Source organism: Centrocercus urophasianus, unplaced genomic scaffold (genome assembly GCF_019232065.1).
Source record: "Centrocercus urophasianus isolate 14NV4802_14NV808 unplaced genomic scaffold, USGS_Curo_1.0 seq_10, whole genome shotgun sequence".
Classification (NCBI taxonomy): Eukaryota; Metazoa; Chordata; class Aves; order Galliformes; family Phasianidae; genus Centrocercus; species Centrocercus urophasianus.
Genome location: NW_024884142.1, coordinates 66,677,646 through 66,692,953, shown reverse-complemented (window position 1 = coordinate 66,692,953; position 15,308 = coordinate 66,677,646). Strand labels below are relative to the sequence as shown.

General features: G+C 37.8%; 1 protein-coding gene across 1 annotated transcript in view; it reads right to left on the bottom strand.

Annotated features, from left to right (window-relative positions):
• Positions 1 to 15,308, bottom strand: part of MTR (5-methyltetrahydrofolate-homocysteine methyltransferase) — a 48,329-nt gene that overhangs the window by 26,753 nt on the left and 6,268 nt on the right. The window contains 12 exon segments of the mRNA XM_042817790.1: positions 478 to 590; positions 1,906 to 1,982; positions 3,161 to 3,228; positions 4,094 to 4,155; positions 4,498 to 4,598; positions 8,948 to 9,042; positions 9,387 to 9,446; positions 10,683 to 10,789; positions 10,881 to 10,973; positions 12,029 to 12,098; positions 12,948 to 13,037; positions 14,817 to 15,031. Of these exon segments, the coding sequence (XP_042673724.1) occupies positions 478 to 590; positions 1,906 to 1,982; positions 3,161 to 3,228; positions 4,094 to 4,155; positions 4,498 to 4,598; positions 8,948 to 9,042; positions 9,387 to 9,446; positions 10,683 to 10,789; positions 10,881 to 10,973; positions 12,029 to 12,098; positions 12,948 to 13,037; positions 14,817 to 15,031 (1,151 nt within the window).

Genomic DNA, 15,308 nt, shown 5'->3' with positions numbered 1-15,308 from the left:
TCTCATTTAGCATGGTGGATCAAAGTATACACACATCAGATGCAAACAAAATGCTGACCAGATCGGAGATTAGATGGAAATAAAGAGGGCTGCACAGTACTGCAAACTATTCCAAATCAGACACAGGTTGGAAGTAAGAGCGATTTCCTCTCCTCTGCAAATCTGCTCCTAGATACAGCACCGTATATCTGGTCTGCTAAACAATTTAATTCAAAATGTAAAGTCATGTTTACTGTAACACTTGTCAAAGCAAACAAACAAAAAGCTTGTAAGGCTGCTCTTGCACAATTAATTAGGAGCCAGTAAGCTCAGAAGCAAAGGATAGTAAGAAAATTCATTCTCCTTGTTTTCCTACTTTTGTAGAATGGCACTTTTTGCCAGCAAAACAAACTACTAATAACACAATACAAGGGAATAATGAAAAAGCATAAATAAATTGAGAACACCATCTATTAAAATTATTGTTAAAATTTGTACTTCATAGTTGCCTGCCATGATGAGTGCAGCAAACTTCCGTGATCCTGCAACATTGCAGCGTTCGCCAATGTTAACAAAGTTGGTGTATGGCCCAATCCTGAATGGCTCCAGACCTTGAAAAGATATTTTTGAACATATTTGTAAAAATATAAAAGAAAACACTGCACAAAAAACAATAGCATTCATCTATGCCATAAATCAGAAGTTTCCATTACTTTAATAGTGATTTCTCAGCACACCAGGGCATGCACAGGTCTACTGAACAACTGGCAATGAGATACAACAAAGCAACTTCCAGCAAACACCAAATGTTTCTGTTCTTCCTCAATGATTCATCCAATCAACAAGACGCACAAGGACAAGTGGAAATAGTTTCAAACCAGAACAGGGAAGATTTAGATTGGATATAAGGAAGACATTTAATACAATAAGAGTGGTGAGGCACTGGTACCAGTTACCTAGAAATGAGGTTGATGTCCTGTCCTTAGAGACACCCAAAATCAGGCTGGATGGGACTCTGAGCACCCAACCTAGCTGTAGATGACCCTATTCATTGCAGGAGAGTTGGACTAGATGGTCTTTAAAGGTCCCTTCCAACTCACAATTCTATGATAATCTGTCCAAAATAAATGTCACAAAGCAATGATTCTCTGGGCTTCTGCGCATATGCAGATACACACACAACTTGTCTCAGTTTCTTACTACACTATCTCATGATAACATGACCAGAGAAAGAGCCCACTGAACTGGCAGAGAAACAAGGACATCTCTTATCCAAAATCCTAAGTTCAGAATAAACCAGCCAAGGAGGAACTTTGGGTAGCAGGTAACTCAGAGACAAGCAAGCTTTATGGCAGAACAGAGTAGGCTACTAGATGAAATCATGAGCTAATCGTGATTTAATTTATAACAAAGTAATCTACCTATATGGAAGGAACTGTTTAAATTGAAGACTTCAGAGAAAGGCTTATTAACATATAGACTCAGCTTTACCTGAAACGAAAGATGTTCTAGATCTGTGTTACTGCAACGCTATCCCAGTACAAGTGTCCCCACACCCGAGGCAAAAAAGGGCAGCTGCCTCACAGCAGGTGAACATGGATCTCTTCCCAACTCTGTCACCAGCTACAGTCAGATTACCTGATTTCTCTCAGCTTATCTTTAGTTCGCAGTGCAGGAGAGTTAAAGATACTCCCCACTACAAAATATTTGAGATTTTCTGAGTAAAATTTGTTGGCTTGATTATACTATACAATAAATATAAGTTACAATAATGCAATAAGTACGATTTAGATAAACTTGTACATTGTAAGCTTGCTGGATTTGGTTAGAATCAGAAACTCATAGTGCCATTCCGATCAGGAGAAAACAGTTTAATTAATGTATAAAGTAAGGCTGCTTGAGTTATAAAGCCACATCCTATTATACCTGACAGCAGCATATATCCTTGAGAGAGAGAAGGTGGAACACGAGGCTTACATAATTTTACAGCTTCAGCAATTTTCCTGCGTTAGAGAGTGGAAAATAAATAGGAAAGTTTTTGATTAAAATTGAACACTAACCAATACTCAACCATACTATGCTAGACATATAATAGCCTGTAGCACACAAGACTACTCAGCATGTTTCACTTTGTGCAGCTAAAGTCAAAAACATACTATTAGAAGATCCTATTACCACTATATGCAAGGAACCTACAAAAATAAAGATCTATCAAATACAGAATGCAAAATATTATGCCAGTAGGAAAATTTATGCAATACCACACCAGCCCTCACTTCAATCATGCCGACTTTCTGTATTCCTAATTTACCAAAGCCACATAATTGCCGAGGGAAACAAAAAAAACAAGTGGTAAACATTGTTCTTAACTGAGATTTTTTTCTTGGATGCTGGAATGACTCATGATGATCATGAGTTATCATCTTTCTCTTTGCTCCAGGCAGAAGTGACACAACGCTGTCCTCTACACGCCTCTCAGTTTGTTATCAGAATAAAAATAAACCATAAGAGCCCCTTCTCTTTTAAGCCTAGGTGGAAAAAGGGAAGTTTTTCCGCTGACCTACTTATAGTAAGAAAGATGAGAAACGATCTTTCTGAGGGGCCAGGACAATCAACAGGGCTGTTATTCAACATTCCCATTCCACATTCCAAGTTCATAAAAACTGCTCAGCTTTCTGAATGATTTCCCAACAGAAAAGTAGCAACGTAGAAGCACAAATGAATAACAAACACAGATGAACAACATTCCCAGATCTCTTGTTCATACACTCCCCCAGCACACCGCTATAATTTCTTCAACCATCAAAGGAAACCTGAAGTTTTATTATGAGTAAGAGTGCCAGAAAGCACTCAAAGGAAGAACACACAGAGTAATGAAGAAAAGATAGGAAGTCTATTCTATCAAATGGTGAACAAGGAAGAATAATTATAGAACAAGAATTTCAAGACAATAAAACAGCACAGGTATAATCTCCGTTTGAACCTTGTCTCTACTTATTCTTCATGAGACATTACTATGAAAGCCAGGCTCTGCTCCATGTATTGCCTTTTTTTTTTTTCTTTTTTCTTTTTATAGTCATCCATCTTCTCAGAAAACTGTAAGAAGCTGTGGTATATTGCTCCTCAGAAGCAGCATTCAATTTAATTTCTAGTGCACCTTAAGTCACAGCTCATTAGATACCTGATATGTGCTGGTGTAGTACCACAGCAACCTCCAACTATGTTGACCAAACCATCCAATGCAAAGTTCTGCAAAAAGGAGGAAAGCAGAGAATTTAATTTTAAGTTAATACAGGCATCTTATAAAAATATATACATATATTTTTATTATATATATATAAAACATATTTATACGTATATGCACACACACACACTGATATATGCTTTTCTTCTTCCCCCTAAACGTTAAGCAATTCTGGGGATCACAAGACAAAAAAAAAAAAAAAAAAAAATAGTTGAAGAAACAAATATTATTTCTGCTCTTTAGCATTTGTTCTGAAATGTGGACACCCAGAGCTACCCAGAAATTCCAACACCTAATTTTAGGAAACTAGATCTGAAACTGGTCTATTTTATAGCGAAGCCACAGGTAAAAAACTTACATGAATATCAAAGACCACATGTATACTACAGCATAAAAGGGAATGCAACAGATATTGTGTTTTTCCAACACTAGCCACATAGTTCTGTCCTGCACTTATCAAGTAGCACTTGAAAAGACACTCTGCACTGGAACACCTCAAGCATCAGGCGTTCTACCCAAACAACTCTGTAAAACTTCACCAAGTTTATAAAAACTACTCAGCTTTTTGAATGACTCCAAAACAGGAAAGTAACCATGTAGAAGCACAAATGAGTAATATCCACAGATAAAGCTGCAAGAAGGCTACTCAAATCAAAGAGAAAACAGTTTTCAGTTTCTTAAGTAGCTTGTCCGAACCTGGTATCCTGAATGCACTATCATTCAATAAACTGTCTATAAAGAATCAAACTGACATTCAGGGCCAAACGAGGAAAAGAAACAGTACTGTAACAAATAAGCATCCAATATAAGCAAAGAACTGTTGTCTACAAGCAGATTAATTATGACACTTTCACAAGAAATACTGTATACCTTTATGTGCTTTGCAGTCACTTCTGGAGTTTCATCATAACCACCAAAAGTATTGGGAAGACCTTGAAAAATAATTTTCTTTGCATTACAACTTGTTAAATCCCCCAAGAACAGAACTATATTCCATTAAAGACATACTTTAAAAAGCTACATTTATATGAAGACTAGAACTCCTCATCACACTTGGAATCATTACTCACAGACTATTAATCACACGAGAGAGCATTCTAGATTCACTGTCACAGAACCAACAATAGCTATTTTAAGCAGTTTAGAAAATTTTTAAACTCTTCTTAATGGCAGGAACAGTAATTTCTCAAGGTAATTCAGCTCTTATATACCATGAGATGCAATTGTTACAGTTCTTCCCCCTCTAAGTATAGCAGCATGCACACATAACAGACCTGCATTGGGGTAACAGATGACATACGCTGCTGTACATTTTCCAATTGTTTCAATGAATGGTCTCATTTCAACTGCTCCTAAAGCACAATTTAAGCCAATGCTGAAAGATAAAATTTTAAATACTGTTGGTTTTGTTGTTTTTTTTTTTTAATTAAAATGTCAGATAAAATTACACACAAGATAAATGAATGTTAGTAGTGAAACAACTGATTCACACAGCCATCTTCAAGAAAACCAGTCTGATCTCCCCTTTCTTTAATTAATTTAATTTCCATCTATAAAACAAACCTGTGCAAAAGGAGAATCATAAGAAACAAGAAAAGGGCAAAGGGGAAGGAGACAAGTCTGAATTGAACTGGGAATAGTAAATCAAAATTCTGTTTCACAATCAAGGAGTAAAGAGACAACACCCTGAAAGCAACTGCATAGAATGATAGAAGGTTTGAGTTGGAAAGGACCTCAAGTATGGAGTTCTAACAGCTACATCAAATACTACATCAGATTGCCCAGGGCCCTATCCAACCTGCCTTAAATATCTCCAGGGACAGCATGTCCACAATCTTTCTGGGAAACCTGTTCCACTACCTCACCACTCTCTCGGTAAAAAAATTTCCCCCGACTTCTAATCTAAAGCTTCCCTCTTTTAGTTTAAAACCACTCTGCCTCATCCTATAAGTATCTACCTGGGTAAAAAGTTGGTTTACCTCATGCTTATAAACTTCCTTTAGATATTGGAAGGCCATGACGAGGCCTCCCTGCAGCTTTCTCTTTTTCAGGCTGAACAACTCCAGTTCATTCAGCCTGTCTTTGCAGGAGAAGTGATCCAGCCCCTAGATCATCTTTGTGACCCTCTTCTGGACCCTCTTCAAAATCTCCACACCTTTTCTGTGTTAGGAGCATCAGACTTGGATGCAGTACACCAGCTGGGGCTTCACGAGGGCAGAGTAGAGAGAGACAACTCCCTACTGGCCACCTCTCTTCTAATGGAACTCAAGGTACCACTGGCCTTCTGGGCTGCTGACTTATGTTTAGTTTTTCACTCACCAGGACCTCTAAGTTACATTCAGTAGGGCTACACTTGATGAGTTCTTCTCCCAGTCTTCATACATATCTGGGATTATCTTGACCCAAGTGTAAATCCTTGCACTTTGCTTTGTTGAACCTCATTAGGTTCAGAAGAGCCCACCTTTTGAGTTTATCAAGGTCCCTCTGGATGGCATCTCTTCCTTCTGCTTTATAAACTGTACAGCTCAGCCTAGTGCCACCATTAAACTTGCTGAAAGTGCACTCAATCCCACCATCTATGTCATTGATAAAGATGTTAAAGGGTAGTGAGCCCAAGATGGACCTCTGGGGGATACCACTCATTACTGGCCTCCACCTGGACACAAATCCACTGACCACAGCCCTCTGACTGCAACCTTGCAATCCATTCCTTCTCCATCAAATAGCATACCCTTCAAATTCTCCAGTTCAGAGGTAAGGATGTGGTGGGGGAACATGTTAAAGGCTTTGTAGAAGTCCTGGTAGATGACATGAGTTGTCTTCTCTTTGTCCACCAGTATTGTCACTCCACCACAGAAGGCCATCAGATTGGTCCTTCCCTGACCTTCCCTCAGTGAAGCCATGCTGGCTGTCTTGGATCACCTACTTGTTCCTCATGCCTTAACATGTTTTCCAGGAGTGTCTGCTTCATGATCTTCCTGGGCACAGAAGTGAGGCTCACCAGCCTGTAGTTCCCCAGATCCTCCTTCCTCTCCTTCCTGTAAATGGGAGCGATGCTTTCTTTTTTTCAGTCCCCTGGGAATTTTCAAACATGATGGCAAGTGGCTTGGCAACCACATCAGCCAGCTCCCTTAGGACCCTGGGATGCATGTCATCCAGCTCCATGGAATTGTGCACATCCAGTCTCATGAGTTGGTCACAATCCTTACAGTGGGGAGGTGTTTGCTGCCCCACTCCCCACCTACATGTTCAGGAATGTGGGATTCCTGGCTCCCAGTGAAGACTGAGGCAAATAACTCATTGAGTACCTCAGCCTTCTCCGTATCTGTTACAGCCAGTTCTCCTTTCTCATTTAGCAGAGAAGGTATGCTCTCTTTGGCCTGTCTCTTCTGACATATTTACCTGAAGAGTCCCTTCTTATTTTAACATCCGTTACCAAGTTCAGTTCAAACTGCAGCAACATACCTATTTTCTAAATGCAAAAGAGAACATGTGTAATGAAAACAACAGACTGAAAAAGAGCCTTGTTCTAAGGAATAAAAAAAAAAAAAGGTTGGAAGAGCAAGAATTGCTTCAAGCCACGAACTCAATAATTCTGCTTAGAAATTATACATAAATTATGTCAGCTTTGGAAGACACTGAGTGCATCCCCCAGGACACCTCAAAGCAGCACTAAGTTTGGGCAACTGAATCTGCTCAGCACATTATTTTACATCTTAGTGACGCAGACAGAACTACAGCTTCTGCTGTAGTCTTTGCGTGACTAAAGCTCTCACAATTCTACTGACATAAGTGGAACAATCATGTTTTCCTTCATTCAGCCACACATACAAAAATGCAGTTTTTACTCAAAATGTCTGTATTGATATTAGAAGCGAAAATTTATATTTCAGAAAGTACATAAGAGATCTTTTTCATTGTGATCCTGGTTTCTAGAAACCATCCTAAAAGCACAGTAAAACCTGAAAGATGTTTACAGTGCTGCTGAAAGAAGTAATAATCATCACAACATCATCCTGAATTTTATCTCCCTTCCTTGCTCATTGCTTCATATAAATGATACATCAGCTTCTGTGAAAGCTAAGACTGCAGAGTGCCCTTGGGACCAGAACAAACACCACATGAGAGTCCTGAACTCAGGATATATCTTAACAGTAACACAGTAGAAATAACACAAACAAACTCATTCCACACCTGAGCATCCTTTGCAGCAAGCATCTGGCAACACATCCTTCAGCACCTATAGTAACAGTTCACGCATTTCTCAGCCGCTATCTTGTCAACTAAACAGAGGACACATGTTTTAGGCAGACCCCAAGCCAAACTGACTGAAGGACAATGCATCACCCTGAACAGGAAATACAAAACCAAAAAGGAAATATGTGAACAGGTCCCTACAAGCATGAACATGATCCCTAGGATACTGTGTCCGATCAGCTTTTTCCTAAACCCTGAAGACACTCAATCTGCCAAGATGAACTGTTAAATGCAATCTGCTCCCAAAACTAAGAACCTTCTGCCACAGTGCTGTGTAGCAGCCTTTGCACAAATGGGAAACAAGCCCTAAGCATTCAGACATATAAGATAGCTTTATTTAACAAATTTATTTAACAAATCCTTAATTTCTGCTCCAGTGCCCTTCTCTGTCCTTCAGAGAGAAGACAGTTATGAGCAATCTTATCTGAGATAGACATATGCCAAATACATATCACTAAACTGTGATGCTGAGCAAAAGAGTCAACTACTACTCTGTTCCAAGAGGCTCCATATGTTACTTCTGGAGCACCGTCTGGTCTGGGAAAGTGAAGCCTCAAGGGCAGTCAGTAAAACTGTGAATGCAGTCTTCTGCTTTTGTATCACTGAGATGACAGATTGTGCATTTTCACTGGAATTTTGTTGTAAAAACAAACAATGGCTCATCACAATGTGCATAGTATGCACTGCTAATACCAAATTACATATCTTAAGTAAAATAACTTAGGAAAAAATATATACATTTTCTTCATAAGTTTGTGTGAGAAGAACAACCTGAAAGAAAAAGTAGAAGAAAATAGAAATGTAGAAAAAGAATAGAAACACAGAATAGAGAAATAGGAAATAGTATTCAAATTAACATGCAAGACCTTGTACAATGACCAAAATCTGCTACAGTATGCATCTTCATAAGTCTTAATCTCATACTTTTTTTTTTTTTTTCCTTCTAGCCTCAACAGACAAGAACAGGAGTTAAGTGGTAGAGTCAGGAGCTCTCAAAACCAACATGCACATCTTGGAGAAAAAACACAATTTTGTAAAAATTCAGTAAAAAGAACACTGGAATGAAATCTCACTATTTTGTCTTGTGATCCATCCTGAGATATTTTGAGCTGACACTGCTTCCCTCTAAGAAGATGTATGTTCTGCCCACCAGGGATTAGCTTCTTGCACAATCTGAGATAGTAAGAGATGCCAGAAATTTTTTTTTTTAAAATGCTTCGACCTACTTGTGATTTCCAGGTTGTTACAAACACAGCACACCAAATTATTTACAGCAATGTTTTAAAGTTCAGTGTTCTTTGGAAACATAACTTCTGCTGAGGGAACCATAGCAGAACTAAATAGCAATACACGCGATAAAATTGAAAACTGTTAGTGTAACTTCCATTTCACTATGAACAAGGGGTCAAAATAAGAAAGAATCACATTCTACAAACTACTTACTAAGCAAGAGATACATTTCCTTACCAAAGTGGCTTACTGTGTGAAACACTAATGACAAATGCCTCTCCTGTCTGGCCTGAGAGGGTGCGCCCACTCTTATCTACGATGGTTCCAGAAACCTAATTACCAAGTGAACAGGGAGAAGAATTAAATCAATAAAAGCAAGAATTTAAAAGGCTGAAATGCTGAAAATCAAAACAGATGAACATATAGTCCACTCAAAGTGATGAGACAACCAAAGTAGGGTTAGGCTTATTTTAATTAGTTGAACACAGCTAAGACTAATTTGATAAAGCCCTGCACATTAAAGTTTCTCCATTCACAGTCACAAAAATGTACTTTTCCAAGACACTGATTTCATTCATTTCCAGACAGATTTCAGAAGGGTTTACTGAACTACCATCTAGTTCACAAATCTAGCTTATATATACGTAAAATATTAAGTACTATACAAATTACTTACAAATATGGGTCGAGGAGTGTATTCTTCCTCAAACAACTTGTGGAGTGCAAAAAGAGCTGCCTAGAGAAGAATAAATTGCAAAACTATTAACGGGTTTTAGGGGTGGTTCTTCTGTTTGTTGGGATTTTTTGTTTGTTCAGGTAAGCTTTTGCTTTCATTAATATTTTTAGTTACTTTTATGGCTGTTTATGCAACTTGCAACCCCAGTACTGCCTGTAATCTCACCACAATCAAGAGGCTTTCTCCTTATCTCTGATATCTTCTAGATTTTCAAACACATTTTGGTAACAGGTATAAAACAAGTATTGTGGGATAACCAAATGAGAACCAGATGCTTCTGAACTCCAAATCACATCAGCACATAGTTCTCCCTCCAGTCTGCAGCACAACCCTTGCCCCAAACACAAGTTATATGTACTACTTTTCGTACACATTCACTGCTCTTGAATCTATCTAGACATACAGTTTGCAAAGAACTTTGACCAACACAAATTTTAACAGTAAAGACTGACATGACCCCTTCAAGTTCCTGAAAATTGCTTGCCTACTTAGGATAAGAACGTTGCACATGAATATGAACTTCCTTCATCACAGTGTTAAAACTATGGAGTCCTAGCCAAAACTCCACGATGATGGGTCAAATCTGTAAAGGATGAGTCATAACACTGCATGTTAATCAGCCTGTGGCAGAAGCCTGAAGAAATGCTGTTTGCTTATCCAGTCTGACTTTTCTATATAGAATTGCAAGTTTTAAGCCCCATAGCAAGTCTATTACTACACTGAATAATTTTAAGAAATATTTTATCCTCCCTATCCTCCTAATCCTCTACTCCTAATTTTTGTTTTTTAAATTTGAAAGCAGTATCAAATTCCCTCAAAAACAAACAAACAAAAAAAAAACCATTACAAGCTTTCCCACTCCTGCAGTCACATACACTGGACAGCCCCTCTCCAATGTGCACCACAAATATACCAGATTTGCTTACACTGAAGAATAAAAATATCAAATGCATTTGGAGACGTTCTGCAATAGAGCACAGCTCCTGGGAATAAGAGAACAGCTGGTACAAACAGCAAGGAAGATATTAACAGCACATATTGAGAGAAAAATTCTGGAAAAGGCTGTTTTATCATTAAAAAAATATTTCCTTTCTTCATGTTAGCTAACAAATGAAGTCCTGACACATTTAATAAGCAGTTGCTGATTGCTCTTTCAAGTACCATATTGAATTTCCTTAGGTAGTACACTAAGTATTTATATAACCAATTTATATTTTTTTTCCCCACAAGCCTCACCTTGGCATTGGCTGTATCAAATATGGTTTCTATTAACATGATATCTACTCCTCCATCCAAAAGTCCTTTGGCTTGTTCTGTATAGGCTTCAACCAGTTCATCAAAAGCTATAAAACAGGAATTACGTTTACTTCACCTGGAGGTATCTGTTTCAATCCATCACCCAAATCAAGTAATTTAATGGTTATAAATACTTACTTATGTTCCTGTAATCTGGTCTCTCCACAGATGGTGACACAGAAAGTGTCCTATTTGTTGGACCCATTGATCCAGCAACATATCTCTTAACTCCTAAACCAACATGCAGAAGAAGAAAAATAAAATACAGTACCTCTAGTTCTACAGTGATAGCCTTCTCAAAGCAAAAAAAAAGATCAAGAACTATCAAACTATTCTTAAACCAGGCCTTTGGTTAACACACAAGATCACCCAGTACAGACAACTTTTTCTGTTTTAATTCTATCCAAGATGTTCAATCTACATATATAAGACAGAAGAATGTCTGTGCAAAAGACAATCATAAGCTATTGGCTCAATTTGTTTTTCTTTTAGTATCATTTTTCTTTGATATACAAAGCCTCACCCAACTACCTATGCACAGCATAGAACTATCCTGGCATTTTTTGTTAGATAACATGATTTGAATGGTCTGGCATGCGTTCATAAAATTTTAAAAGTGCTGTGTTTCTTTTTCTTTTTCTTTTTTTTAAAGCATATTTCAAATCTTACATTTTTTACTGCATAGGATGAATTACAACAGTAAGATTTTCATCTGCAACAGCACATTAGTTTGAAATAGAATTTGATGCCAGAATACAAGACAAAATTCCTTGTCCTTGAAACACAGAAGTAGAAATGAGTCATAATCTTCTCACAGGAAGCCCTGAAAGTAGAAGGCTGCACATTTACAGGTGATGGTCAGATATTAAGCAGATTCCAGTATCTGCTGGGTAGAGTCAAACCAGGAGATTTGCACCAGAAGTAATTGGTAGTCCACGTTCACATATAATCAGCTATCCTAATTCTGTAAGAATTAAACCTTTCAAACTTACATAACTTATAAGCTGTTCAGTCTGTCTTCTCTAAAACACATCTAGCACATATGCATTGCCTGCAGTCTAAAACAGCCAAGCTCAAGATAGCTTTACTGTAGATCACATTAAGTATCAGATCCTGTAAACACACTGAAATCCCTGTGGTATGAATTATGATACAAAACAGTTGCTATCACTAAAATGAAGTTTTCATGCCTGCAGACTGTATTCCTCCTCTGGCTAGTAACATCTCAGAGATTGTGGCAAGGCAGGTCAAAACAGCAAATGAATAAGAACTTAAGTACGGTTTACCTGTCTGAGCAGTTACATCATCTGCTGCTTTTCTGGCCACTTGTGCAGAGGTTCTGTTTAATCTATATGCCTAGAACAGTAACAGACAATTATAAACAAACCCCGAGCTCAAAGCAGTGTAATACACCCTGAAAGAAATACAACTCCTCCATTCTGAAGCCTGCAATACACTCTAAAGAGTTGCTTATAACAAATTAAACACACAAGTTCCTTTCAAGACTACGTGATAGAACAGCTCAGCAAGATAGATGGCTGATCTCATCCCACATGTGTCAGCCTACAGCTGCTTATCAGAACATTTAATTTTGTAAGGTAATAATTAAATCCTTCTGAGTCAACAAAAGCTAAAGAACAGAACTTTGAGGATAAAATTAACCTACTTTTAAACTCACTTTTTATTCAAGTAGCATACTTGCAACTATTTTCTTTTGCAAATCCCTTTGATTTTCAGAACACATACCACAGAGCAGGTATGATATACACAAGATTGAAAGCAATTCCACATTAACACCAACACAATCCTACCCTGTCTGCAACAGACCTCCAGGTCAGAGAGTCAACTATGCAGACAACACCCAGGAAAAAACACATTTCCACTGTGGCACTTGATACTTCAGAAGCACTGAAGCCTACCAATCACATTCACAGAACTGAGAACTACTGCTCAACCAAAATCTAGGACAGACCGTTATTCCCTGTGCTTCCATTAGCAAGAGGCACACCACAACTGTCACACATAGAGAATGTAATCTTCCTCCTTCTATTTTTGCAGAAATGAGCTGCAACCCTACCACCTGGCCCAACAGACAGCATGCAGTCAATAAACAGCCTTGACAGACCTTGCAAATAAATTAATTCTGGCTGCTAAGACCAAAATTTTAAAAAACATTTAAACATATAATTAATTTAGAGTTCTTACCAAATGCTCAAGGCCATAGTCAGCTTGTGCAACTCGAGTGCTGCTGAAAGTGTTAGTTTCAATGATGTCAGCACCTGCAAGCAAGTATTCCTGAAAAATATGAGAGAGTAAAAAAGTCTCCAAAATTTTCAGAACAGAGCTGGAACAAAGGCAACCTATCTATTTTGTCTCAACCTGTTGAAAAAACAAAGTCACAAATCACCGCCCAAATCAAAGGAGATCAAGTTCTCAGTGCAGTTACTCAGTTTAAGGCATGGGGCCAAAGCAACAGAAGTGTTCCATATAATCACCTTCCAGAATTCTAGTGTCAATCACACATTCTATTGACATTTAATGAACCACCCCAGCTATTAATTTCAGCACCTGAAGAACATTTTGGATTTTTACACAGGGACACAGCAGGGAGTTATCCAGTCACCATCAGCTACCAAGGGCTGCTGTGAGCAGACCTGGGAAAGGCAGCAGTGAAACAACAGCAAATGATTAGAAAATTTACACGTTATGAAGGGAACTTTACAGCACAAGGCAGCATTGTGACAGAATATAAGCTTAGGAGAATTACATTTTGTGCAGATCACATTTAAAGTTTAACTAATGACCCATATTCATGAAATAATTAAGTGTTCAGCTGCTGTTTGGCTGACTAATTACAAGCGAAGTAAACTGAAATCAATGCAAACTGAAATACCTTTTTATATTCTGCCCTTTGTTTTGATAACCTCTCTCAATTGCTTTCCTCCTTTCCTTTCTCATCAGGGTAACATCTGTAACTCTTATGTGATTATCCAACTTTACATTTGGTTAGACCTAAAATATTCAATCTCAAGCTACATCTCTAACACTCTAATAACTCTGTGGAATTCAACTGTTAAACCAGCTTTTCTGATTAACAATACAAGCCCAGCAGCCTACAGAAATTCCAAAGTTCACAATTACAGCTCAGTTGACAGTCTTGGGACTGAACTCAATCTACAAATATTTATTCCTAAAATTTTGATCAAAAATTCTTTTCAACTCATCTTTCTTAAAATTCAAAGACTGACAGAATGTAAACACAAATATACAGAATAAATACTAAGGTTTGCAAACACATACCAATTATGATTCTAAACAATGACATACAAATCTTTATAATAAACGTCTGGAAAAAAATGTAAGGCCTCAATTGAATATCAATAAGTTGCAGTGCTTTGCAATTGTTCAAATTATTGCAGAAGGACCTAGAAATATCTGCAACTCAAGAAATACAAGACTTAAGAAGGTTTTATTGCTGTTTTTAAGTCTGTTTTTTTTGTTGTTGTTGTTGTTGTTTGTTTGGTTTTTTTTTTTTTAAGTCTAACTGAAGATATGGAAATTATAAAATCTGTTTGCAAATTCCTAATGAACACATATAAACTGTTTCATTCTCTGTGCCACACATTAATATTCCAGGAAAAAAAGAATATGGCTTTCTAATGCCATATTTTTCCATTTGTTCCCTATGGAAAGGTCTGCTTCAGGCAGCCACATTTAACAGCCCTTTAATACACAATTACAGAAACATGCACCTAGAATTCAAATTTGTCCTACTTAGATGCATTTTCACTACTCCCTGAGGAGGAGAAAAGGAAAAAATATTTACAATTAACAGAAATGCAGCAGCAACACGAGACAAAAAGGCATATTAAAACAATGCTAAGTGACATTAGAAACAAAGACACAAATGCTATGGTCATGTAACCAGAAAAGTCAAATCTGTTCATTCTTTTTCACTTGGCTACCTAGCACTCACTTCCCTAATCCCTAAAGAGACAGGAGAGCCAGAAGCTTATGGGGAGCACAGAAACCAAATTCTGCTTCCTTCTGCTGTCAAGAGACAGAACTACCTACCTTGTGTATGTCACAGATTATATCAGGCTGAGTTATGCTCAGAAGGTCATTATTGCCTTTCAGAGGCTTGGAATGATCTTTAAATTCATGCCCTCGGAAATCTCCTTCTGACAGAGCATGCTGCTGGATCATGGTACCCATGCCTCCGTCCAAAATCATTATGCGCTCCTGCAGAACTGATGCAATTTCGTCTTCCACACTTTCCTGGTTATATGCTGCAAGAAAAGAAATCCAGTATTTAAGCAACTTTTGAAATTCCTAATCTATACACTTGAATAACCCGAGTTCTTCCCGTTTAAGAAAGAGAATAAAATAACTAATTCTATACTGAAATCAAACACTATTTGGTTTATTCCACCTAGAGCTCCAATCACATCATTAGCTGCATCTATCTACGTAGAATTAGACTCAATGGGTCTTTCACCTCAGTGCAGTCATCTGCATAGAGCTGGCCACAGAAATATCAGTATGAGCAGTACACAAGGGCATACA